The 25499-nt window shown below is 45.8% G+C and overlaps 1 protein-coding gene across 4 annotated transcripts in view; it reads left to right on the top strand.

Annotated features, from left to right (window-relative positions):
* Window positions 1-24347, top strand: part of mideasb (mitotic deacetylase associated SANT domain protein b) — an 80488-nt gene extending 56141 nt beyond the window's left edge. For all 4 annotated transcript variants that reach the window (XM_069917312.1, XM_069917313.1, XM_069917311.1 and 1 more), the window contains exons 12-13: window positions 204-391; window positions 21966-24347. In XM_069917312.1, coding sequence (XP_069773413.1) covers window positions 204-391; window positions 21966-22131 — 354 coding nt within the window. In that variant the 3' untranslated portion in view covers window positions 22132-24347. The remainder of the gene's footprint in view (window positions 1-203; window positions 392-21965) is intronic.
* The last annotated feature ends 1152 nt before the right edge of the window (window positions 24348-25499 follow it).

The following is a 25499-nucleotide window of genomic DNA, read 5'->3' as shown; positions in this document are numbered from 1 at the left end:
AAAAAAAAGCATTTATTTGCCCTGTAAATACACATATTATTTAAATAGCAGGAAGCATCCATGAGAAAGTGCTTGAGTAACTGTTTTGTTTTAACATTTATAATTAAAAAGCTGTTCGAGGCTGTGTAAAGAGCTATGTAAAACAAGCTCTCTTCGTACTTCTGGGAGAGTCGTATCTCTGATTTCTCTTTCCCTTGAAGCAGGTCCAAGATGTTCACCTGCGTAAGAATCATGACCCTACATATCGATGCAACTACAGACCACGCCAGCCTCCAGCAACTGTGGGGGCACCCCATATCTCATCCAGGAATGTTCGTGCACAGTTGGGTGATTCAAACAAGGTTGGCAAGCAAACTCAAGAAAACATCTTCCCTTGCAAGAAATGTGGAAAGTAAGTGACATGTTTTTGAGGCAGAGTATTTAGGCCACAAGTAACCATTTGGTGTTCAGAATGTGAGAAGTGTTTTGTTTGGACTTGTGCAATGAGAGTGGTTGTAATCAATGCTACTTATCCCCCAATATGGCAACCAGGGGAACTGATCTTGCATTATTTTGAGACTTTGTGTAAAGTTCCCCTCCTAATCTCATATTAAAGCTTCCAGTTTTAAAACTTTACTTTGCAACTGTAAAGTCTCATTCAAGGTGTTGTCATAAGTGAACTTTTGTTGCATGCTATCCATGTCTTTGAAAGGTGGTGTGCCAAGAACTAGAACATGGAACAGTACAGGCCCTTTAGCCCACAATGTTGTGCCAATGTATATGGTATCCATGTCTTTGAAAGGTGGTGTGCCAAGAACTAGAACATGGAACAGTACAGGCCCTTTAGCCCACAATGTTGTGCCAATGTATAAAGCCTCTAAATCAGCCATTCTCAACCTCTTTTTGTCTATGGCCCCCTTAGGCTCTGCTCAAAGTGTATGGGCCCCCTTCCCTGTCAAATTTAGTTGGTTCCTTCTCTAGTTCAATTGCATTAAAAATATTTTGATTTCCCTTAAATGTGCTTTGGCCCCCAGGAGGGGCTGTACAGCCCCCGTTGAAAATGGTTGCTCTTCGTCAATCAAGCTTTCTTTCCCTCAGCCCATGACCCTATGTCTCTGAGTCTTTTTAAATGTTCTTGTTGTAACAGCCTCCACCACCACTCCCAGCTGTGCATTCTAGGCACTCACCACTCTGAGTAAAAGAAAAACTACCTCTGACGTGTCCCTTAGACTTTCCTTTACCAAGTGTAAACAGATGTCCTGTGGTATTGGCCATTGCTGCCCCGGGGGAAAAGGTGCTCACTGTCCACCCTATGTTTCTCACCTCTAAGGGTAACTTTCATCCTCTGTTGCTTCAAAGAGAAAAGCCCTACCTCTGCCTTTCCTCAGAAGATGTTTTTCCAATCCAGGCAGCATCCGAGTTTATCTCTGCAGTCTAAAACTTCCACATCCTTTCTATAATGATGTATCCAGAACTGATCATAATATTCTGAGTGTGGGTCTAACCTTTTTGTCGCACTACATCAGTATCTTAAACTTAATTCCAAGACTAGATCATAGCATGTCTTCTTAGCCACCTTATCAACCTGCATGACAAACGAGGGATCTATAGACTAGGACCTAAGATTCTGCAGAGTAGGGGTCCCAGAACAGAGCCCTGATGAACACCACAAATCACTGATCTGGAGTAGAATGTGCTCCATCAATCACCACTCTCTGCTTTCTGTGAACAAGCCAATTCTGAATCCATACAGTCAAAGTTCCATGAATCCCATGCCTCATAACTTTCTGCATGAGCCTACAATGGGGAAATGTGTCAAATGTCATAGATACACCACATCCATTGCCCTACCTTCAATTTCTTTTGTCACCTTCTGGAAAAACTCAGTTCGGCTCGTGAGAGCAGAACCTCGCAAAGCCATGCTGAGTATTATCTCTAGTAACGTTATGCTTCCCTAATGTCAATATGCTCATACAAGTCTTGCTGGTTTCATTGCCCTACCTTCAATTTCTTTTGTCACCTTCTGGAAAAACTCAATTAGGCTCGTCAGACAGAACCTCGCAAAGCCATGCTGAGTATTATCTCTAGTAACGTTATGCTTCCCTAATGTCAATATGCTTATACAAGACTTGCTAGTTTATAATTCTAAGGATTCTCCCTATTGCCTTTTTTTACCAATATTTGCCATCCTCCAAACCTTCGATACTATTCCTATGGCTAGAGAGGAAGCAAAGATCATCTTCCCTCACTTCCCAAAGAAATCTGGCATGTGTCCCATCCAGTTCTGGGGACATCTATCTGAAAGTTTTTCAGTAGCTCCAACACTATCACTTTCTTAACCTCTACGTCAGTGGTTCTCAACCTTTTTCTTTCCACTCACATCCCACTTTAATCTCTATGCTCTGTGATTAGTGAGGGATTGCTTAAAGTAGGATGTGAATGGGAAGGGAAGGTTGAGAATCACTGCTCTAGACCCAATTGTTACTGAATATTTTGCTCGAGGAAAAATTGTCATTGACCCATTTCCTTTGGAGTTGTGCACGTAACAAGTCAATTAGGTACGATTAAAACAGTGGCTTTCAAACTTATTCTTTCCACCCACATACCCCATTAAGCAATCCTTTACTAATCACAGAGCACCGATGGCATAGGGATTACTCCAGTACATTTGCCGGATCTACACTGACCTTGCACTCATCAAGGTCCCACTCCCAGTAAACACTGAAGCAAAGTATTCATTATGACCTTCTCTGCCTCCAGTCATATTCTCCATTCCTGAGTGGTCCTACCCTCTATCATTCTTTTTTCACGTACATTTAGAACACCAAATGAGAGTCTCCTTGATCCTGTTTGCCAAGGCCACCTTATGTCCTTTTCTAAGCTACCTCCCAAGCTACATTGTAATTCTCACGAACCCTGTCTGATTTTTGCTTCCTTAACCTTGAGCATGCTGCCTCCTTCCACTTAATTCTTCACTTTTATTAGCCATGGCTTCTTTATCCCACTGTCCTTTTTCTGCCTCCACATTTCTACTGTTAATTTCCCTGAAAATGTCTATCCAATTCAATGAATTCCTGCAAAATGCCATTGTCATTAGCCTTTCCCCAATTAAACACTTCCTATTTTGAGTACAGTTTTTTTGCACTACTGACAGAAATTTCTCCTGGCTGTAGGAGAAAGATTCTCAGGGTTGTATGTGATGTCATGTATGTTCTCTGACAACAAATCTGAACGTTGGACAGGTGAGAAGAACATAATAGGATTGGTGTGAATTGGGCGCTTGATTGTCCAGACTCAGTCGGATGAAGGGCCTGCTTCTGTGTTGAATGACTATGACTAACTCTCCGATCTCTCCACCTACTAATGCTGAGAGATTGAGAGTGGAGAGATCTCTATGCACCCTTCCCTCTCCATATTTTCTGATTCACCTTTTTTTTAAAAGAAAAGTAAGTATTTGTTCAGCTTAACCTTGGTTGTGACTTTTGTTTGACGATGCTTTTATAGAGTGCCTTTGCTACACTGATGGTGTGATACACTTCAAGGTCAAGTTTATTACCATCTTATTGTACATGTATAACCCGATGAAACCGCCATCTCTCCAGACCAGTGCGCACACAAAAGACGCAATACAGAAATATGACATCACCAAAATCAATATTGTTATATATTTGATATGACATTCACTGTCACAGGATACTGTACCAGTCTTGCAACCTGTGGGAAGAAGTTATTCCCTCGTCTGGCAGTCTTGATTTTGATCTTCCTGTACCACCTTCCTGATGGTAGTGGGTTGAAGATGCTGTGTGCTGGATGGAAGGAGTCTTCCATAATTGATTGAGCCCCATTTCGATAGACAATGGTCTCAGTACATGTCATCTATAGAGGAAAGGGAGACCCTAGTGATCTCCTTGACTGTTTTGATGATCTTTGGTATAGACTTCAGTCCTGATGCTTTGCAGCGATCACACCTGCAGCCAGACAGGACCCTCTCAGTTGTGCTCCTGTAAAAGGTTGTCAAGATGGGGACTGGTAGCCTTGGCCTCTCTCAGCCTCCTTGGGAGGTGCAGCACTGCTGCACCTTCCTGACTAATGAGGAGATGTTGAGACCAGGATGGGTCATCCTTTGAATGCACGCTGAGGAACTTTGTACTCTCCACTCTATCCTTGACAGAACCGTTGAAGTGTAGTGGAGAATGGAAGACCTCTGTCCTCCTGAACACAATCATCTCCTTTGTCTTCTCCATATTGAGACTTGGTTTGTTGTTTTTGCACCATATTTTTTTTGAGCCTTTCAACTTCCCCATCGTAAGCTGACTCATTACTGTTGTATCATCCGTAAATTTGGCGATTCTGTTGGAATTGAATCTGGTAGTGCAGTTGTGAGTTAGCATTGTGAACTGTACTGGCTGACCACACAGCCCTTAGTTGTGCCAGAGCTCAGCATGATTGGTCTTGAGGTTTCGCTGCCAACCTAGATAAACTGTGGGGTTTTTTTTGAATATTTTATTTATATTTTTTCACACAGGCTTGTCATATACTGCGATCTGCCAACAATGGCAGTTCACAATCTCCTATACATGTACATATATTCCTTTTCTCTATGATTATATATACAAGCCTGTGTCATTGTCCACCCCTCCCCCCACCTATAAAACTAAACAATTCGTTCATGCTACAATGTCGATAACAATAACAAACAGTAACATTAAGGAAATGAATAAGAATACAAATAATAAAGAGAAAGGAGAAAAGAAACAGGGACCATCACGGCTCAATGGGCGGCTTCTGGGTCGGTGCTCATTCTTGACTTTCCTTGATCGGGATCAGTGCGGAAGAGAGGGAGCTGCAGCAGGTAATGGTAGAACAATCACTTCCACACTCCTATGTTGTGCATGTATGGCTTCCAAATCTTCCGAAAGGTGCTGTACTTGTTTCTCAGATTGTAAGTTATTTTCTCTAGGAGAACGCAACTTTGCATTTCCTTCTTCCGTCGCTCGATACCAAGAAAGAGTTGGACTTCCAGGTCACCGCAATGCACTTCCTGGCCACTGCCAATGCGATTAACACAAACTGGATTTGAAATTTGGACAGCTTCATTGTCAGCCTTATGTCCATTATATTCCCCAGCAGGAACACCTCTGGGTCCTGAGGGAACTGTTTACCTATAATTTTTTCCAGGACTTGGCTTAGATCCACCCAAAAGGGCCTCACCTTGGCACACGACCAGGTTGCATGTACAAAAGTCCCAGCTGCAACACCACACCTGAAGCATTTTTCCAGGAGTTCTGGCTTTGATCTGTTGATTTTTTTGCGGCGTTATGTACAGCTGGTGCAAAAGGTTATAATGGTCCAGCCCATACCTTGCATTAATGACCATGGTCATACTTTCCTGGCACAGGTCGGACCAGCACCTCTCATCAATTGTAATACCCAAGTCCGATTTCCATCTTTCTCTCGACCTATGAAGGCCCGGTTTGGGTCCCTCTGACTAGAACAGTTGAAATAAATTTCTTGCTGATCCCCCTTTGAATCAGGGCCTCGATGCTACTGCAATGAGGTAGGACCATACCAGACCTGATACTTCCCATAGAAAAGACCTTATTTGAAGATAGCAGTAGAATGTTTTATACGGTAAATCATATTTATTTTTAAGCTGTTCAAACGACATTAATTGCCCTTGCTCATAACAGTCCTCTATACACCTGACTCCATTACATAGCCAGATTTCCAGAATCTTGTTACCCACTGTAAGTGGTTTTAATTTATTCGGAGTCCAGGCTGTTTTTGGTGACAGCCCCATCTTAATATCCAAATACTGGTTGATTTTGGCCAAGATGCTAATCACTTGTTTTAATATGAGGCTGCACTTCTTCCCTGTCAACAATTTAATGTCCCATTTATAAATAAAATCCTCTGCTATCTTTTCGCCCACCAGGTGCAGATCAATTTGTGCCCAAGATGGTACATCTCCTCCCTGAAAAAGGGAGGCAGTGTATCTCGACTGAGCCGCCCGATAATTTTTTTTAAGTCCGGCAATCTCAATCCACCCAGACTATAGTCCCATGTTAATTTTTCCATAGAGACCCTTGGTACCATACCATTCCAAAGAAACCTCCTAACCATATGTGATAACTGTTTGAAGAAACCCTGGGGCAACGGCACAGGCAATGTTTGGAAAAGATATTGGAATCTTGGCAACACATTCACTTTGATGCAATTAACCTTGCCTACCAGTGTGATAGGCAGGGGCTCCACCTCCTTAAGTCACTCCTTGATTTTTCCCTGCAAGGGGGCATAATTTAACGTATAAATTATTCAAGTCACTATCAATATTAACTCCTAGGTATTTGATCCCCTTCTGTGGCCACTTTAAACTACTAATTCCTTTAAATTGATTATAATTACCCTCAGTGAGTGGCATCACCTTGTTCTTATCCCAATTGATCTTATACCCAGAAAATTCCCCATAGTCCTCCAGTACCTCGTACAGCCTAGGCAGGGAAATCGCAGGGTCTGTCAAATATATCAGTATGTCATCAGCGAACAAGTTAATTTCGTGTTCCTCCTGGCGCACTCTATAACCTTTGATGTCTGGATCCTGCCGAATGGCTGCTGCCAACGGTTCCATAGCCAGTACAGAGAGCTGGTGAGAGTGGGCACCCTTGCCTACTAGATCTGGTAAGTGGGAAGGCTTGAGAGACCTGCCCATTGGTTACAACTTTCACCTTTGGTGCGTGATATAACGCCCTAATCCAAATTTGAAAAACTGGTCCCAACCCTGCCTTCTCCAGCACCTTGAATAAAAATTCCCACTCCAGTCTATCAAAGGCCTTTTTGGCATCCAAGGAGATGGTCAGACCCTTCTCATTTCTAGATTGTGCCAGGTGCATAACACTCAACAGTCTGCCAATATTATCTGCTGCCTGCCTTTCCTGCACAAAGCCTGTCTTGTCTGATCCTTGTTTATCAATTTTGGCAAATGCCATGCCAATCTATTTGCCAAGGCTTTGGCTAGGATCTTGTAATCTGTATTCAGCAGAGAAATTGGCCTAAAGAAAGAGGGCATAAGTAGATCCTTACCCTTCAAAATCATCATAACAATTGCCACTGTAAAAGATTCTGTCCGGCAGGGATCTTGTTTCCCTAGCCTGGTCTATCACCTCCATATACAGAGGCATTAATAGATCCTTAAATTCTCGATAGAACTCAGGCGGGAACCCATCCTCCCCCGGAGACTTGCCTGTTTGCAGCGCACTCAATGCTTTACCCAGTTCTTCCTCAGTAAAAGGAAGATCTAATCCTGCCTGATCCTCTGGGTTCAGGCAGCGGAGGTCTTAACTAGCCAGGAACTCGTTCTCTTGATTGAGGTCCCCAGACAATTCAGATTTATGTAAACCTTCATAAAATTCCCTGAAGGTCTCATTAATATTCTTTGGTTTGTATGAGATCTGACCATTCCCCATTTGTATTCCATTAATTGTTCTAGAGGCTTGTTCTGCCCTCAACTGCCAAGTGAGTACCTTATGTGCCCTCTCCCCCAACTCTTAATATTTTTGACTCAACCTCATAATAGCCTTTTCCATACTATATGTCTGAAGCATATTATATTCCAATTTCTTGTTTGTGAGAGCTTTATGCTCTTAGTCATTATCCCCAGGTTCTTCCCAAGGTATCCCCTCCTCCACTACAACCACCGGCACCCATCAACTCCTTTCCCCAACTCCTGAGTTCATCAGGAGAAACTACTATTATAACTTTTTATTTGTTTAGTCTAACCTCTTTCTCAACTTCTGTATTTATACAATTTAGATAACATAAAAAAACCCCACCATGTTATTATAGTCCAAGGCATGCCTATATCCCCCTATGGGTCAAATTTGTTACTTATTAAAACTACTGCAGGCGGTCACCTTTACATTCCTGTCGTGCTTCCCAATGTGGGTAAGCCTGTGGTATATTCCAGGGCTTTTTCCGGATTTGTAAAAAATTTCTTTGCTCCTTCTGTCAATGATATTTTTAGGTGGCTGGGTACCTCAACACACATTCATATTTCTTCTGCTTGAGTAGTCTCTTAGCCGATTCAAATGCCTTTCTGGCCTTCAGGTGTGCCGAGCTAATATCTGGGTAGAAAAAGATTTTGTTCCCCTCTAACTCTAGAGGGGATCCCCTTTACTTTGCTCCGATCGCTGCCGCTCCTAATATTTTCTCCCTGTCCTGGAACCGCAACACCCTCACCAGAACAGAGCACGGCCTTTGTCCGGGACCAGGTTTGGGGAAGAGGGACCTGTGTGCTCTCTTCACCTCTATTCTTTCACCCAGTATCTCCTTACCCAACACCTCAGGGATCCAGGTTTGAAAGAAGTGAACTGGGTTCTGACCTTCCACCCCCTCCCTTAGCCCCACTATTTTAATATTGTTCCTCCTGCTATAATTCTCGAGGGCATCCAGCTTCTTCCAGATGCTTTCCTTTTCATTTATTAACTTTTTCATTTTATTAGACATACTATGGATATCATCTTCATTTTTACTTATTCTTCCTTCTGCTTTGGTCACCCTGCCCATTAGCCCAGATAGGTTGCCCTGGACTGGCCGACTATTGTAATGTGACTGACTTCGACAGTGAAGCGAGGGGACAGGGCGTCCTCGTTTGTGTGATCTCTTGACACGATCTACCTGTAAAAGGACTCTTATGAGGCCTGTTGATCGTTTACATTGGTTGGGCATGGGTGTGCAGTATTTGCCTGGACATTTGTCTTTGCTGACCCGCGAACTTTGTTTCCCGAACTAAATTAGAGTGAAGTTCTTGGAATCATGTAATGAAGTGGGAAAGACAAGTGCCCTGGGGCACTTTTGTCCACAGCTTGGAAGAGCCTGCCCTCATCTGCCCTAGTTTGTTAATTACATCGTGCAGTGAGGGCTCTGAGCCACCCTGCTTACTTTTCCTTAAGTCCTTTTCCCCTGTGGCTCATAGCTTGACAGGGTCTCCCCTGGCCGTTGGGACTCTTCCTCCTCTGGACTGCTGGACCCCTCTTCACTGCTGCAGGTGCTCCCTGCTTCCTCTGATCCAGCGCTGGACTCACAGGCTGCACTGTTTCCTCTGAAGTTGCTAGCTGTTGGGACTTCCGCTGAGACTTGCAGTTTTACTCCTGGCACGCTACAAAGGCAGAGGTAAATTTCACTCTCTCCCTTAGTGCTGGCAGCAATGCCGGTTTCTTACAGTTTCCTCTTTTGTCGGGCAGATCCTTGCCCCACGGGGGTTGCCGCTGCTGCCCTGATCCCAACGCCGACTTCACCTCTGGCCTCGTAGCGATCCTTCTGTGGGAGGGACCCACCACTTTCTTTCTCTCCAGGGGCTTCCAGAGGGGTTTCCTTCTGTACCTACTGGGCATTGACACTGGATTCATCCAGGACCTATTCTCCCCGTCTGGCGAGTTCCTCCTTTGGAGCTGTGGTTCCAATTTCAGGCCCTGGCGTGGCCCCACCATTTTCCTCACCACGAAGCATTAAAGGCTTGCCATCTCGCCTCGGTGGTGATTCTTTCGAACTCTTCCTTGCAGACTTGCTTTTTTTTTATGTCATGTTGTGTTTTTAAAAAAAATTATTCTCAAGTCCTTTTTTGGCGATTTGGACTGGTCAGTTAAGGTTTTTACCTTGTTTGTAATCAAAAATCCTGGGAGCTCTCGGAATCCACCTCCTCTTACTCTCCCCGCCTCACACGACCCCAACTATGGTCGATTAGTTGGGATTGCTACAGGGCCGTGGGAAGAGAGTAGGGCAGTGGGATAAGTGTGGGAACTGACACAGCTGTGGGGAGAGAGTGGGGCAGCGGGATCAGCATGGGGATTGAAGCGGGGAGAGAGCGGGGCAGTGGGATCAGTGTGGGGACTGACACGGGGCCATGGGGAGAGAGCGGGGCAGTGGGATCAGTGTGGGGACTGAAACAGGGCCGTGAGGAAAGAGCGGGGCAGTGGGATCAGTGTGGGGACTGACACGGGGCCATGGGGAGAGAGAGGGGTAGTGAGATCACTGTGGGGACCGACATGGGGCTGTGGGATCAGTGTGGGGAGAGACAGGGGGCCGTGGGGAGAGAGCGGGGTAGTGGGATCACTGTGGGGACCGACATGGGGCTATGGGATCAGTGTGGGGAGAGAGCGGGGTAGTGGGATCACTGTGGGGACCGACATGGGGCAGTGGGATCACTGTGGGGACCGACATGGGGCAGTGGGATCAGAGTGGGGACTGAAACGGGACCATCGGGAGAGAGCGGGACAGTGGGATCAGTGTGGGGACTGACTGACACGGGGCCGTGGGGAGAGAACGGGGTAGTGGGGAGAGAGTGGGGTAGTGGGATCACTGTGGGGACCGACATGGGGCTGTGGGATCAGTGTGGGGACAGACACGGGGCTGTGGGATCAGTGTGGGGAGAGACACGGGGGTGTGGGAAGAGAGCGGGGTAGTGGGATCACTGTGGGGACCGACATGAGGCAGTGGGATCAGTGTGGGGACTGAAGCGGGGAGAGAGCGGGGCATTGGGATCAGTGTGGAGATTGACACGGGGCTGTGGGGAGAGAGCGGGGCAGTGGGATCAGTGAGGGGACTGACACAGGGCCGAGGGGAGAGTGCGAGGCAGTGGGATCACTGTGGGGACCGACATGGGGCTGTGGGATCAGTGTGGGGACTGACACGGGGCCGTGGGGAAAGAGCGGGACAGTGTGATCAGTGTGGGGCAGACACGGGGCAGTGGGATCTGTGTGGGGATTGAAATGGGGCCGTGGGATTAGTTGAGACTGCTACAGGGCTGTGGGGAGAGAGCTGGGCAATTGGATCAGTGTGGGGATTGACACGGGGCTGTGGGAGAGGGCGGGATAGTGGGATCAGCATGGGGATTAGTTGGGACTGCTATAGGGCTGTGGGGAGAGAGTTGGGCAGTCGGATCAGTTTCGTACCACTGTTGACCATGGGTAACTGGAACCACGGATGGTGGGGGGGGTGGTTGGGGGAGGGAAACCACTGTAATTTGATCTCTGTGACATACTCTATGCATTTACTAATGAAGTCTGTCACTGAGCTTGTTTATTGGTTGAAACAGTCCCAGTCTGATTTCAAAGCAGTCCTGTGGTGCTGCTGTGTGCACCACCATTTAAAATAAATAAAAAATTTGAGGTCTTATGAAGTAGTTAATCGTCCAGTGTATAAAGTCAAATCTGTTTTTGGGGACTGGCGTAAACAGAAACTCCAGCAACTTGTCATGAAGGACAGTAGAATAATTCAGCAGGACATTTTAGTGAGTGGAGGATATTTCCATGGGAGGCATGTACTTCAACAATTGTTGAAAATATGTGACTCTGGTCACGAAGCTTGTCTGATGTGAGAATTACCCAGTCAACCCTACATTATATGGGAATAATGTTGACAAAATATGTGCAAGCTGTTCCAGAATTTTCTATCTCTTGGGTTTTGCATAAATCCTGTGAAAATTACTGTTAAATTTTGGCATTCAAAACTAGTTTTCTTTAATTCTAAATACACTTTATATGTGAAATTATTACATTGAAGATTGTTTTCCACTCCTGCAAAAGTTGGTGGAAACCTGATTGCCTTTGGAACAATAAGAGGCATTCAGGAAAGAGATTGAAAGAGTTCAGCGTAAATGTGTTTCTGTAAAAGGAAAGAGTGGGACTGCCAAATCTGCAATAGAAAATGCTGAGACATGCGGCAGGACAAAGATTTGGATTTTCTTTAAGTGCGTAACTGGATAACTAAGTAAAGAGTAGGTTTCATTAGGGGCTCCAAAGGTAACCTGTAAAAATATTTTTTTTTTAAATGGACCAATAGAATTATGAAGTGTGCTACAAGATAAGAGAAAAAAGGTTACAATAATGACCATGTGTACAACACACTCAACACACTAAAATAGTACATAACAAAAAAGAAACAAAATAAATAAATTTCCAAACCCCTTCCCCTAAACAAGGTTAAAGATTAACATTAATAAATCAGGGTGGCACAGTCTGAGAGAAGGACAACACAATGCCAAGATTCCAGTTTAACACTAAATTTTAAGATTATGGTGGTGTGTTAGTACAGATTCTATCTCCAATGTGTATATGTACAGATTGTAGTGTAGGATGACTATGATTGGCTGAGAACGTAGCCACACCTACTGGCAGGTCTTAAAGGGTTGCTCCTAGCCAGACCTGATCATTCTGGACTGGTCGACCTACTTGTGATATGCTCCAGTCTTTTAGTTAATAAAAGCCTTGGTTTGGATCAACAAATCTTTGGTTCTTTTGACGCGCTCTACAATTTTATTAACTAAAAAGTTTTGAAGGGATGAAGTGTATGCTACAGCTGGAACGCCTCGACATCGACCCACAGTCAGCTATAGCCTCGAATGACTTTAAGCACTGGGTGAGATGCTTTGAAACATACTTACAGCTCTCTGACCCTGCCATGATGGAGGACACCAGTTGACTACTAATATTGATGACTATGGTGTCCCCGAGAGTCTACCAGAGCATCCAGGACACGACCACTTACGCTGCAGCCATGAAGGTGCTGAAAGGGCTCTACGAGTGACCGGTGAACAGGGTCTATGCTCAGTACAAACTTGCAACAAGGAGGCAACAGCCCGGTGAGTCCTGTAAAGCTTATATTCAGGCACTAAGGGCAATGGCAGGGACTGTTCCTGCACGGAGAGAACTGCTGCGGAGACCACAGACTATCTCATTCGGGATGCCTATGTGGCTGGGGTTCGATCGAATGAGGTGAGGCAGCGCCTGCTAGAGCTCGGGGGAGAAAACCTAGAGGACGTGATCTGGATCGCAGAGACGATGGAGGCTGCAGTCTTAAGTATAGACATATCACTCTCGGGACTGGACTCGAGTAGGATGCCCTTCCTCTACCCTACTACCCCCCGGCACACTGACAACCTGTCAGCTGCCGCTATGCTGCCCGATGCAACCCCAAAGTGTTATTTCTGCGGCAGGAACAAGGACAGCAGGTCCCAGTGCCCAGCGAGAAAAGCCAGGTCCCAGAAGTGCCTTAAAAACGGGCACTTTCCTGTAGTCTGTCGCTCCAAAATGGCCGTCTTCAAGCACAGTGCAACCCTCCCATTCAAACACTTGTTCCTCAGAGCTCTCGTCTGATGAGAGCGAGGGCTCCACCGCGCGGCAGCGCCTGATGTCACGGGGCAGACACTGACGTTCACCCTCCCTCACGAAGCAACGTCCGACCAGGCCCCAGCCCTGACCTCAACGGCTGCCGCCGCCATCACAGCTGAGCCCGCTGCCGACCGGGGCCTGCCACCACCGAGGCAGCTGACCAGGTACCCGCAGCTGCGATCAACGCTACCGACCCGGTACCCACCGACGCTGCCGACCGGGGACCCGCTGCCGTGACCGACCCGGTACCCACTGATGCTGCTGACTAGGGACCCAACGCTGCCGACTAGGGACCCGCTGCCGTCGACCGCCCCACCGCCGACAGTAAGCAGTGACCCCCAGACTGTGCCACCCTGATTTATTACTGTTGGCTGGCCGACACTCCCAGCAGGCTGCAGGCAGCAACACCAACTCTTCGACGCTCTCTTCTGGCCCGTTTGTGTGACGTCATCACGCACACGTTGCGTGACGTCATCACTTAGGACTCCAGTCCCCATTACAAGTCTTTGCATCAGTAACCCTCGACCAGGACTTCCCCCATCCCACAAAAGCAATGGAACTGATTAAAGTGCATGGATTCTATACCAATTGCTTATTTGACTCTGGGTCAACTGACCGTTTTATCTGCCCAGACCTGGCCCACCTTTGCGGACTGGCTATTCTCCCCACTGCACAGAGGATTTAATTGGTGACCAGATTGCACTCGACTGGGGTAAAGGGGTATTGCGTGGCAACCCTGAAAGTCCAGGGCATCACACAGACTTCAAACTATTAGTCCTTCCCCAATTATGTGCCTTACACTGCTGGGACTGGATTTTCAGTGCCAGTTTCAAACCATTTCCCTGCACTTTGGGGGGCCTCACGCTCCACTTTCTGTCTGTAACCACTCCACCCTGGAAACCTCCTGCCAGCGGCAGCCTGAGCCACCCGCCCCCGGGCCTCACCTGTAGTCTCTCCACCCTCCAAGTTGTTCATCCAGGGCTTTTCACAAACCTCACCCCTGGCTGGAAGCCTGTGATCACCAAAAGCCGGTAATATAGTTATGAACACAGGAAATTTATCACAAGTGAGGTGCGCAGACTGCTGAACGAGGGCATTATCGAACCAAGCTCGAGTCCCTGGAGGGGCCAGGTGGTGGTCGTTAAAAACGGGGAGAAGCTGTGGATGGTGGTTGACTACAGCCAGACAATCAACCACTTCATGCTTCTGGATGTGTATCCCATTCCACGGATCACGGATGTGGTGAATCAGATCGCCCGATACCGTGTATTTTCCACCATTGACTTGCGTTCGGCCTATCATCAGCTCCCGATCCGCTGAGAAGACCAACCTTTCATGGCCTTCTAAGCGAATGGGCAGCTGTATCATTTCCTCAGGGTACCCTTTGGAGTCACAAATGGTGTTGTGGTCTTCCAGCGGGAAATGGACTGGATGGTGGACCAGAACGGGGTGACTGCTACTTTCCCATATCTGGACAATGTCACCATCTGCGGCCATGACATGGAGGATCATAATGTCAACCTCGAAATTTTTTCAGACTGCAATTCAGCTGAACTTGATCTACAATTTCGACAAGTGTATCTTCTGGACTACTCGGCTCACAATTCTAGGTTGTGTGGTGGAGAACGGGGTGGTCATGCCGGACCCCTGACCGCATGCGTCCCCTCATGGACTTGCCCCCCACACCCAGAAGGCACTCAGACGCTGCCTGGGCTTTTTCTCCTACTATGCCCAATGGGTTCCACACTATGCCGACAAGGCACGGCCACTCATCAAGACCACCTCCTTCCCCCTGTCAACCGAAGTCAGAGCGGCCTTCGACCACATCAAATCGGACATTGCTGCTGCAACGCTGCACGCCATCGACGAGTCCATCCCATTCCAAGTTGAGAGCGATGCGTCCGACTTTGCACTGACAGCCACTTTGAACCAGGCTGGCCGGCTGGTAGCCTTCTCCAGAACCCTCCAGGGTCCTGAGAGCCGACACACCTCCGTCGAGAAGGAGGCCCAGGCCATAGTCGAAGCAGTACGTCGTTGGAGACACTACCTCACTGGCAGGCGCTTTACACTGCTGACCGACCAATGTGCGGTCTCCTTCATGTTTAGCAATACCCAGCGAGGCAAGATCAAGAATGACAAAATTGCCAGGTGGAGAATCGAACTCTCCACCTTCAATTATGACATACTGTACTGGCCTGGTAAACATAACGACCCACCAGATGGGCTCTTCAGGGGGACTTACGCCAACATATAACTGGACAGGCTGCAGAGACTCCACGAGGAGCTCTGTCATCCAGGGGTCACTAGGTTCACACACTTTGTCAAAGCTTGCAACCTGCCCTACGCGGTCGAGGAGATTCGCTCCATGACCTGAGCTTGCCCGGTGTGCGCTGAGTGCAAGCCCCACTTCTTCCGTCCGGAGAACTCCCACCTCATCATTTCCGTTAAGAGGAGGAAAGTTTAAAACAAGAGGACATGAGTTAAGAATTAAGGGGCAGAGGTTTAGAGGTAACATGAGGGGGAACTTCTTTACTCAGAGAGTGGTAGCTGTGTGGAATGATCTTCCGGGAGAAATAGTGGCGGCGGAGTCAATTGTATTATTTAAGAAAAGGTTGGACAGGTATATGGATGAGAGGAAGATGGAGGGTTATGGGCATTGTGCAGGGAGGTGGGATTAGAAAGGGGTGTTTGGTTCGGTGCGGACTAGAAGGGCCTAATGGCCTGTTTCCGTGCTGTAATTGTTATGTTATGTTATGTTATGTTATCAAAGCCACCCGCCCCTTTGAGCATCTCAGTGTGGACTTCAAGGGTCCCCTACACCTACATCCTAATGGCCATTGATGAGTATTCCCGCTTCCCGTTCGCTGTGCCCTGCTCGGACATGACTGCCTCTTCAGTCATAGAGGCCCTGCACAGCATATTCGGGTACCCCAGCTACATCCACAGTGACAGGGGGTCCTCGTTTATGAGCGCAGAGCTGCGGCAGTACCTTCTGGAGCGTGGTATTGCTTCAAACAGGACCACTAGCTATAACCCACGCGGTAATGGGCAAGTCGAAATGCCACCGTCTGGAAAGTGGTTACCCTTGCCCTCTGGTCCAAAGGTCTCCCCACCTCTCACTGGCAGGACGTGCTCACTAGTGCCCTACACTCCATCCGCTCCCTCCTATGCACCACGACCAATGCCACCCCCCATGAAAGGATGTTCTCTTTCCTGAGGAAATCTGAATCTGGAACAACCATACAGGCGTGGCTCACGGTTTCCGGGCCGGTCCTCCTGTGACGCCACGTCCAGTATTCAAAGAACGACCCCTTGGATGACTGAGTGACTCTGCTCCATGCGAACCCGCATTATGCCTACATTGAGTACCCGGACGGGCAAGAGGATACAGTCTTGGTAAGGGACCTAGCCCAAGCCGGATCAGGGGCAGCAGGCCTTTAACCCAACCTCCCCCTATTCCTTCTCCCCCAGGTCATGTGCTTGAACAGAGGGACCAGCACCACCCAACCAGCTCAGGCCAGACTGTTGACAATGCTGTTGGGGAATTGAGCCAACCAGTGGCCGCTCCCTACGAGCCTGCCGGCGACACGACTCCGGCGACCCCAATCCTGGAACCACAGCGGTCACGCCGTTGGTACAGCCCCTAACCTCCATCCACCCCGGGGTCAGTTCTCAAAGGGGTGAATGTGATAGTACAGATTTTATCACTAAAGTGTATATGTACAAATGGTAGTATAGGATGACTGTGATTAGCTGAGTGTAGCCACACCTACTGGCAGGTCTTAAAGGATTGCTCCTAGCCAGACCAGGTCATTCTGGACTGGTCGACCTACTTGTGATATGCTCCAGTCTTTTAGTTAATAAAAGCCTTGGTTTGGATCAACAAGTCTTTGGTTCTTTCGACACGCTCTACAGGTAGTAGTCCAAGAATGAACCCCATATAATTTTAAATTTAATATTTGAGTTATTAACCTCATATCTAATTTTTTTCCAAGTTTAACAAGAGTCATAATATCCCTTAGCCATTGTGTAGGTAGAGTATCTTTTCATTTAATTAAAATTGCACGTCTTGCCATCTTAAAGAATACTTTACAGCAATTAGCGCAAAAGGGCTGATGCCTTCTGTTGTACAAGATGAGAGAGGTGGTATTAAAGAGTTTAGTATTTAAAGTGGATTAATTGTCAGACCCCATTTGAAACATAACCCAGGTTGTTGAGTTTTATTTTTCAAACTCTCCCTGCCTTCAGGACTGGTACCAGAGAATTGGAGGACTGCCAACATTATACACCTTGATCTGGAGATTAGGTTCAATAAGGCAAAAGAATATTAATTAAAAGGGAGGATACAAAGTATGGAAGAATAAGGACTTTAGCATGCATGTCCAAGGATCTTTGAAGGTAGCAGGAACATGTCAGTCAGTGATGACAGGCTTATGAGATGCTTTTATTAGCTGAATCACAGAATACTAGATCAGGGAGATTTTGATACAATCACCTACAACATTTGATTCACTTTTGAGTACTGCATGCAGTTTTGGTCACGGGAAACCATGATTGCACAAGAAAGGTGCATAGAGATTTACAAGGTTATCTCCAGCACTGGAAAACTTAGCTATGAGAGAAATTTGGATAGGTTATTGCTTCTCTTGGAAGAAAGGAGGTTGAAATTTATGAAATTGAGGGACTTGGATTAATCTGCAAGGGTGCTTTAAGAATTGTCATGTAGTCTTGGTGTTTAGCGGTGTCATTCATCTGGGTAGCTTAATTCAACTAGCAGAGATGTGAGTAAAACATTTGTTCTGTTTCATTAACTTTATATGATTTATTGTCCCAAGAGCAGTCAAACACAAGGGAAATAGATATAAACTAAGGATTATTTCTCCACTCTGGCAATGATAGGGATCTTCAGCTCTCCATCATTAGCTGCTTTCAGGTGCATTCTCTGCCAAGAATACGCCTGCAGAAGTAGATACAGACCTGTGGAATGGTCATTCAGGTGGCAGTACTGAAAGCGCAGAGTGCACTCTGGCTCCTGTCCCTTCGGGCTGTCAGCGCTGGGGCAGCCGGCGCGGGCTGTCCCCACTGCCCTGCTCTCTCCCCACAGCCCTGCTCTCTCCCCACAGCCCCGTGTCGGTCCCCACACTGATCTCACTACCCCGCTCTCTCCCCACAGCCCCGTGTCAATCTCCCACACTGATCCCACTACCCTGCTCTGTCCCCACACTGATCCCACTGCTCTGCTCTCCCCATAGTCCATGTCGGTCCCCACATGATCCCACTGCTCTGCCCGCGCCGGCTGCCCCAGCACTGACAGCCTGCGCCAGCGGCCCCTGCCCTGTTGTCCCGTGCTGGGTTACAGGGGTAGTGGAGAGGGGGGCTGTCAGGCGCTCGCCAGCTGATTTTCATCCCCATAGCAGCCACTTTCAGGTGGCTGCATTCAGGTGCCCGGGTTGGGGTGGGGGGAACACCTCAGTGTTCTGGCGATTATCCCTCCCGGAGGATTACCAATTGCACCTCTCAGGCACCTCCTGCGCTTTCAGGTGGCCTCCCAACAGCCTCATAGAGGTCAAGTATATGGCTTTACATTAGGGTATTTTGGCCACCTGAAAGTGCCTATTGTTTACATTTTCATTTGGATCTTGGGATGTTGTCAGCTGTCATAGGCTTGATCTTGCTGTGTAAGCTGAGTCCATTTGTATTTATTTCTGAGTATTGTACCTCAGGAAGGATTCAGTAGGCTAAGTAGGGGACAGCACACAGTGATAACAAGGTGTGAGTATAAACACTCCTTGTGACTTAAAATGTGCCTAAATATAAATATGCATATTTTCAGCCAAGTTATTGGAGCTGCTTATTGGTGTTTATTCCTAAGAGGGTGAAGCTGTCCATTTCATTGTTATTGATGTGAATAGGGATGTGGTCTTCCCTCCCCCCTCCCTGTTCTTGAAGTCAGTGATCATCTCTTTTACCTTACTGACATTGAGATGTTGTTATCATGGCACCAATGTAACTGCACCTTCAATCTCTTTCCTGTATTCCACCTCATTGTTATTTAATGCCCAGCCCCATTACTGTGCTGGTGTTGGAGAATTTGAAGATGGTGTTGGTCTGGTCTATGGCTGTGCAGTGGTCCAGAGGGAATGTAGTAGGGAACTGAGCACTGATGTGGACTGTAATTGTGGAAGAGATATTGCCCATTGTCTCAGACTTTTGTCTATTAGACAAGGAGTCAAAGATCCAGTTGCAGACTTCAATTCTGGTTGGAAATGAGTTTGGCGAGGACTATGGTATTGAACATAGAGCTGTACTCTATGTACCCTTGGCATCCAGGTTTTTCGGTGCTGGGTGGATGGCCAGGGAGATGGCATCTGCTGCAGATCTGATTGGTTGGCAAATTAAAGTGGGCCATGCCTGGTGTTGTCGTGAGCCATGGCCTGCTTCGCAGTGTACTTGTTGATAGTGGACGTCACAGCCCTTGGTCTGTATTGTGATTTTCATCAGTACCTGCTTGAGGGCCTTGAAGCAAGTGTGAACTGCGGTTTGTTGCAGGAAAAAAAATGAAAGATATATGTGAATACATCCACCAGTTGATCTCCACAGGTTCTGGGCCATTCATTTTCACCAGGTTCTCCCACTAGAAGGCTGAATTCAGCAGTGATCATGGGTGCAACAGCACTTGCAGTAATTGATGTGGATGTCACCTCCTTATTTGAAATGAGCATAGAACGCATCATAGAGCATAGAACTGATCAGGGAGTGTGGCACTATTGCAAGCTCTGCTGCTCAGTTTTGCTTGTACTTGATAGCAAGTGTGCCCTCCCATAGTTGTGTCTGTGATGCTCTCTTGGAACTCTGGCTTGGTGCTGCATTGTTTCTTGGCTTCCCTGAGGTGGGTTTGTTTTCCTTGGATAGAAGTGTACGAAATTGAGGAGCATGGATACTGACTACATTAAGAAATTTTCTCCCATAGTAGAGGTGTCGAAACTGGAAGGGATAGAGAAAGAAATTTAGAGGGGTTATGAGAATGTTTTTACCTGGAGGGGTGGCACGGTTGGCGTAGCAGTTAGCACAATGACTTTACAGCGCCAACGATTGGGACCGGACTAGGGGGGGGTTTGTATCCCATGCTATCTGTAAGAAGTTTGTATGTTCTCCCCGTGTCTGCATGGGTTTTCCCTGCGAGCTCCAGTTTCTACCACAGTTCGAAACGAACCAGGGGTACAAGTTAATTGGATGGTTCGGACTCGTGGGCTGAAGTGGTCTGTTACCGAGCTGCATATTTAAATTTAAATGTGTTGCACACTGCCTGGATTGGGTAGGAAGGAGGCAGAGACTCTCACAACATTTCAGTATTTAGATAAGCACTTGAATTGTCTAGGCATGGAAAGGTACTGACTGGTCAGGCACTAATAAATTGATGGGTATTTGATGTTCAGCATGGACACAGCGGGCAGCTGTTTGTCTCTAACTCTGTATACAGGAAAGAAAACTGAAGGAATTGATGTGAGAATCATGTTGTACTTTGTGTACGTACATGGAAATTTCCCTCTGGCGGTGGCGACCTTAGGGAAATATCTGGGTTGGAGATAAAACTGTGAACCCAAACCAAAGGAGAAGAGAGTGACTCCCATCAAATCGTAGTGATGATTGAGACCATTGGATTGGGGAACGTTGTGGAGTAAGTGTGGCCTTCTTACTGAACATCACTGAGCCCATCCAACTGAGCCCTTGCACTGAGGGAAAGCAGCAGTGGAAAATTTTATGCCAGGTTCCAGTCCCAGACAAACAGGGTGGATGGGTTCACACCAGGCTTGGCCTGAGTGAATGTCTTTTAAATCAATAGATGCAAATCTATAAACGTTCAAATTGGAGAACCCAAAGTGTAATAATCTTCTGCAGATTGGTACTGCTTTTATTGAGCTAACTCCTGATATTGACCTAACTAAGTTCTTTTGGTGGTGTTTGTTCCAATTCCTCCCTGCTACCAACAAGCTATCTCTTTCTGGCATCTGACAAAACCGTTCTGGTAGTATTGCATAAGATGGCTTTGCACGTTATTGAATCTCCCATCATTATATGTCAAATTTCTACCTTTCCCCAAGACAGCCTTGACTCTTGCTCCCTTCTCTATTTTGCCAGGACTATTTTATTTATTACCCTTGAACTGAGTCCCTTACTGAACCACTACAGAGGACATTTTAAAAGGCTAGTGGATCTGGTGTTGGTTGTAGGCCAGACTGGTTAAGGACAACAGGTTCTTCCCCTGAAAGACCATAGTGTCCCAACATCCCAACTATTGGAATGTCTGTGGTAAACTTTCAATCTTTCCTATGTCCCAGCATCTAGCTGCTTTATTCTGTCTTTGGAGTGTGATCATGTGGAATGAAATTATCCCGACTTCCTCTGAATCACAGACCAACTCACCGATGAACTACCTTAACCCAGACAAGAGGGTGGTGGGGATGTGGAATGAGCTTCCGGCAGCCGTGGTCGAGGCGGGATCATTGGTTACATTTAAGGAAAGATTAGATTGTTACATGGATAGGAGGGGACTAGAGGGGTATGGACCGGGTGCTGGTCAGTGCGACTAGGAGGGTGGGGATTTGCTACGGCATGGACTAGTAGGGCCGAACTGGCCTGTTCTGTGCTGTAAGTGGTTATATGGTTAAGTATTCTGCACCTGTAAATGTCTGGAACAGATTCATTGAGCAAGTTCTTCCTCATAACAGCATCTTGCCAGTTCCTTTTTACATTTACTCAGTGGTAACCTGAATAATCGTGCACAGTTTGAGCTTGTCGTCTAACTCAATCTTTCTGTTTAAGGGTTTTCAACAAAGTGAAGAGTCGGAGTGCACACATGAAGAGCCACAGTGTCCAGGAAAAGAAGCAGAGAGAAGAGGAGTTAAAACAACATGGTCCTGCAGAATTAGAGCAGGCAAAGGGACATGAAGAGTGCAATGATTATTCTTTTTGTTGCCAGGACGTGTAGTCATGCAATGATGATGAAGTATCCTTTGACTGCGGATCCTTAGACATAACCTATCTCATCTGGATACATCTTTGGATGTCAGCATGGGTACACCGGACATAATTCTGACGAACTATTTGTTGTCATCTCTTTACCCTGACCCACGCTTCATGAAAAGACATAAGGAATGTGGAGGGTGGTTTTTGCCACCAAGGCCAATCACTCAAATATATTAAACTGAAGTAGTTCGGTTGCACATTGTAAAATGTCACACTTTTCTGCTGAGCTGACTAAACAAAATCTATCACTTGGTTTCCTTTCTTTTTACAGTTGCTCAATGTATTTATTGCAGATTCAAGGTTGTGTGGATGCTACAAAAGTAAAGATAGCTAAATCTTACTTTATCACACAGCAGAAAGGGTTTTTAAAATGTTCACTATAGAATCACACCATTTTGGTTTTGGATCACACCAGCCAGAATGAAGTTGCATGTTTGCACTGTATGTTAGAATTTAGAGGGTACAAACATTAGGCCAGTTCATTTGTACAGTTAGACTAATTAGGTTTGATGTTTCCTTTGAATATAATTTTGAATCCCAGATCGAGAATTTGAAAGCTGTTTTACTGTTCAAAAGGATGATTATCAATTTCACTTGCTTGCAGGAAACTCATTGGGATTGATCTTGCTGACATTAAATGTTGTCTCCAAAATTTGGGATTCATTTAGTTCAGATGCAGCACAATCCAAATTGGAGTTCTTGCCCTCTCTATGGGAATACTGGGTGCACCTTATTTGATACACACCTTGCACATTAAGAAATACTGGCTACTTTAGAGCAATACTAACCCTTCTCTTTACCTGCCACCCCACCAGTATCCAACATGTTATCCTCTGGAATTTCCACCACCTACAATGTGATCTCACCACCAGCCATATCTTCCCCTCTCTGCTTTCTGCAAGGACTGCTGCCTTGGGGATTCCCTTACCTCTCCATGATTTGCACCAGAGACAAAGGCTTGTGGCAAGTATTAAACCATCAGGTCTTTACTTCTGTTCTATGCAATTACATTTTCTTTAAACCATGTCTCAATGATACTTATTTGTAGTGTCAGGTAATAGCAGTTGGAGTGTGATCATTAATACTCCTTTGCATTTTCCTCCTGCAACAAAATAAATGGGGCCTATTGCCCAAACTTGACCAATCATTGTACCACTAGAGTTGCTATTATCAAGTTGGGTACATTTCTTCTTGGAGCTTTTATTATATCACATTACTTTGTATTTTGTACTTTGTATTTTTTTAAAGTCATTATCTCCTTCAATTTAATTAAAACACAAAGTCCTGTGATTTTTTTCATTATCCTCTCAAAGTTGCTTTGTGCAGCATCTAGGAGCAGAGGCAATGCATGGGTGGGCACATGTTGCTAAAATAGCTGATTTAACCCACTTGTAGCAACCACTTTTTCAGCATTATTTGTGTGTACCAGCATTCTTCTCTAAATCTTTCATTTGTGGAGTGTCCAGGGTAGTCTGGGAGAAGATGGCAAGCTATGTTTTATCCATTGACGTGATATTTGATTTTTTTTTTAAAAAGCAATATATTGTCTACAGTGCAAAAAATGCTGGATGTATTCAGCAAGGTCAAGCAAAACTTGAGGAGAGAAAAGATTTTTTTTTACAAAAAGAACAAACAACACAGGTGCTATGTCACCTGGTGAGACACTTTGTATTCAAAATTATTTGAAGAGGATTAATTTTTAGATTCTGGGATATCTAGGCAACCCTTTTATATATATCTTAAATGTGATATTGCAGCTTTTTGCTCATTTTGCTATTGTATATACAGCACAAGTAATATAAACAAGCTTAAGCTATGGCTGACAGCACTGAATTCAACCTATTTTAACATGAGCCTTGTAAATATTTAAAAGATTATTTATTCTTACTCTGCTATATAGTTTCTGTATAATAACTTAAGATTTGTAAAGTCATTGATTTTAGCAAGGCTGGCCTGAATATTGTTTCCTGTAAATGGTTTTGTAAATATTTGGTCTTTTCAACAACCCTTTTACTTCCCTTTTTAAAACTAAGTCAAGATGAGTTACCTGCTTAAAATATCAGCCTTTTGACCTGTAATTTTTTTTTTATCATTGACAATGTTATGTTTTACAAAGAAATGTAAACACACCAATTATTAAATGACTTGGTGGATTTATCCATGATCAAAAGTAGACAATTCTTGGATTTCTTATAACAGGTTGTGTTGATGAGTAAACTTGTGGCTCTTATGAACAATAAGGAGATAAAACCAGATCTATTTTAGTGATGTTTATTGTCAGATAAAAAAGGACCAGGCCACTCTATTGCTTTTCAAGTTGTGAAGTTATACACCCACTTGAGAGGATATTTGGATATCTCAACCCAAATGTGGCACCTCTGATAGTGTGACATTCATCAGGAACTGCACTGGTGTATTGGGTATATTTTGTGTGTTAAATCCCTAGAGTGAGTCTTGAACCCTTGAGCTGCTGGAGCCTTGTAGAAGGGGTGATTGAAGGTGTTCAGCCATTCTTTAAGTACTTTGAACTGTTGACTAAAATGAAGGTTAATTTGTGCTTCATTACTGGGGGGGGGGGGGGGGGAGAGAAACAATCTCATCTGGTTTGTGAGAGATTAAAACTAAAGATCATATAAAAAGCAGCTACTCTTATGGAATGGAGATGCTGTATTTAAGGATGACTTGGCTAAACTGGACTCCTGTGGCTTAATAAAGGCAAAAGAGGGATTAAAATTCCCAGTGTACTGGAGAGGGGTCTTTATTAAGGATTCCAGCCTGAGGAAGATAGTACTTGCTAGATCTAGATCTCTGGAATAAACATGAAATTGTGCATGTTCTAGAGGGGGAGCATTTATAACTATATAACAATTATAGCACGGAAACAGGCCAATTTGGCCCTTCTAATCCCACTTACCAGCACTCTGCCTATATTCCTCCATTCCCCCTCCCATATCTTTTTTCTTTGGCTTAGCTTCGCGGATGAAGATTTATGGAGGGGTAATGTCCACGTCAGCTGCAGGCTCGTTTGTGGCTGACAAGTCCGATGTGGGACAGGCAGACATGGTTGCAGCAGTTGCAAGGGAAAATTGGTTGGTTGGGGTTGGGTGTTGGGTTTTTTCCTCCTTTGTCTTTTGACAGTGAGGTGGGCTCTGCGGTCTTCTTCAAAGAAGGATGCTGACCACCGAACTGTGAGGCGCCAGGATGCACAGTTTGAGGCGATATCAGCCCACTGGCGGTGGTCAATGTGGCAGGCACCAAGAGCTTTCTTTAGGCAGTCCTTGTACCTCTTCTTTGGTGCATCTCTGTCTCGGTGGCCAGTGGAGAGCTTGC

The sequence above is a fragment of the Narcine bancroftii genome, chromosome 2, assembly GCF_036971445.1.
Source record: "Narcine bancroftii isolate sNarBan1 chromosome 2, sNarBan1.hap1, whole genome shotgun sequence".
Classification (NCBI taxonomy): domain Eukaryota; kingdom Metazoa; phylum Chordata; class Chondrichthyes; order Torpediniformes; family Narcinidae; genus Narcine; species Narcine bancroftii.
This window is presented reverse-complemented; position numbering and strand designations above follow the sequence as displayed.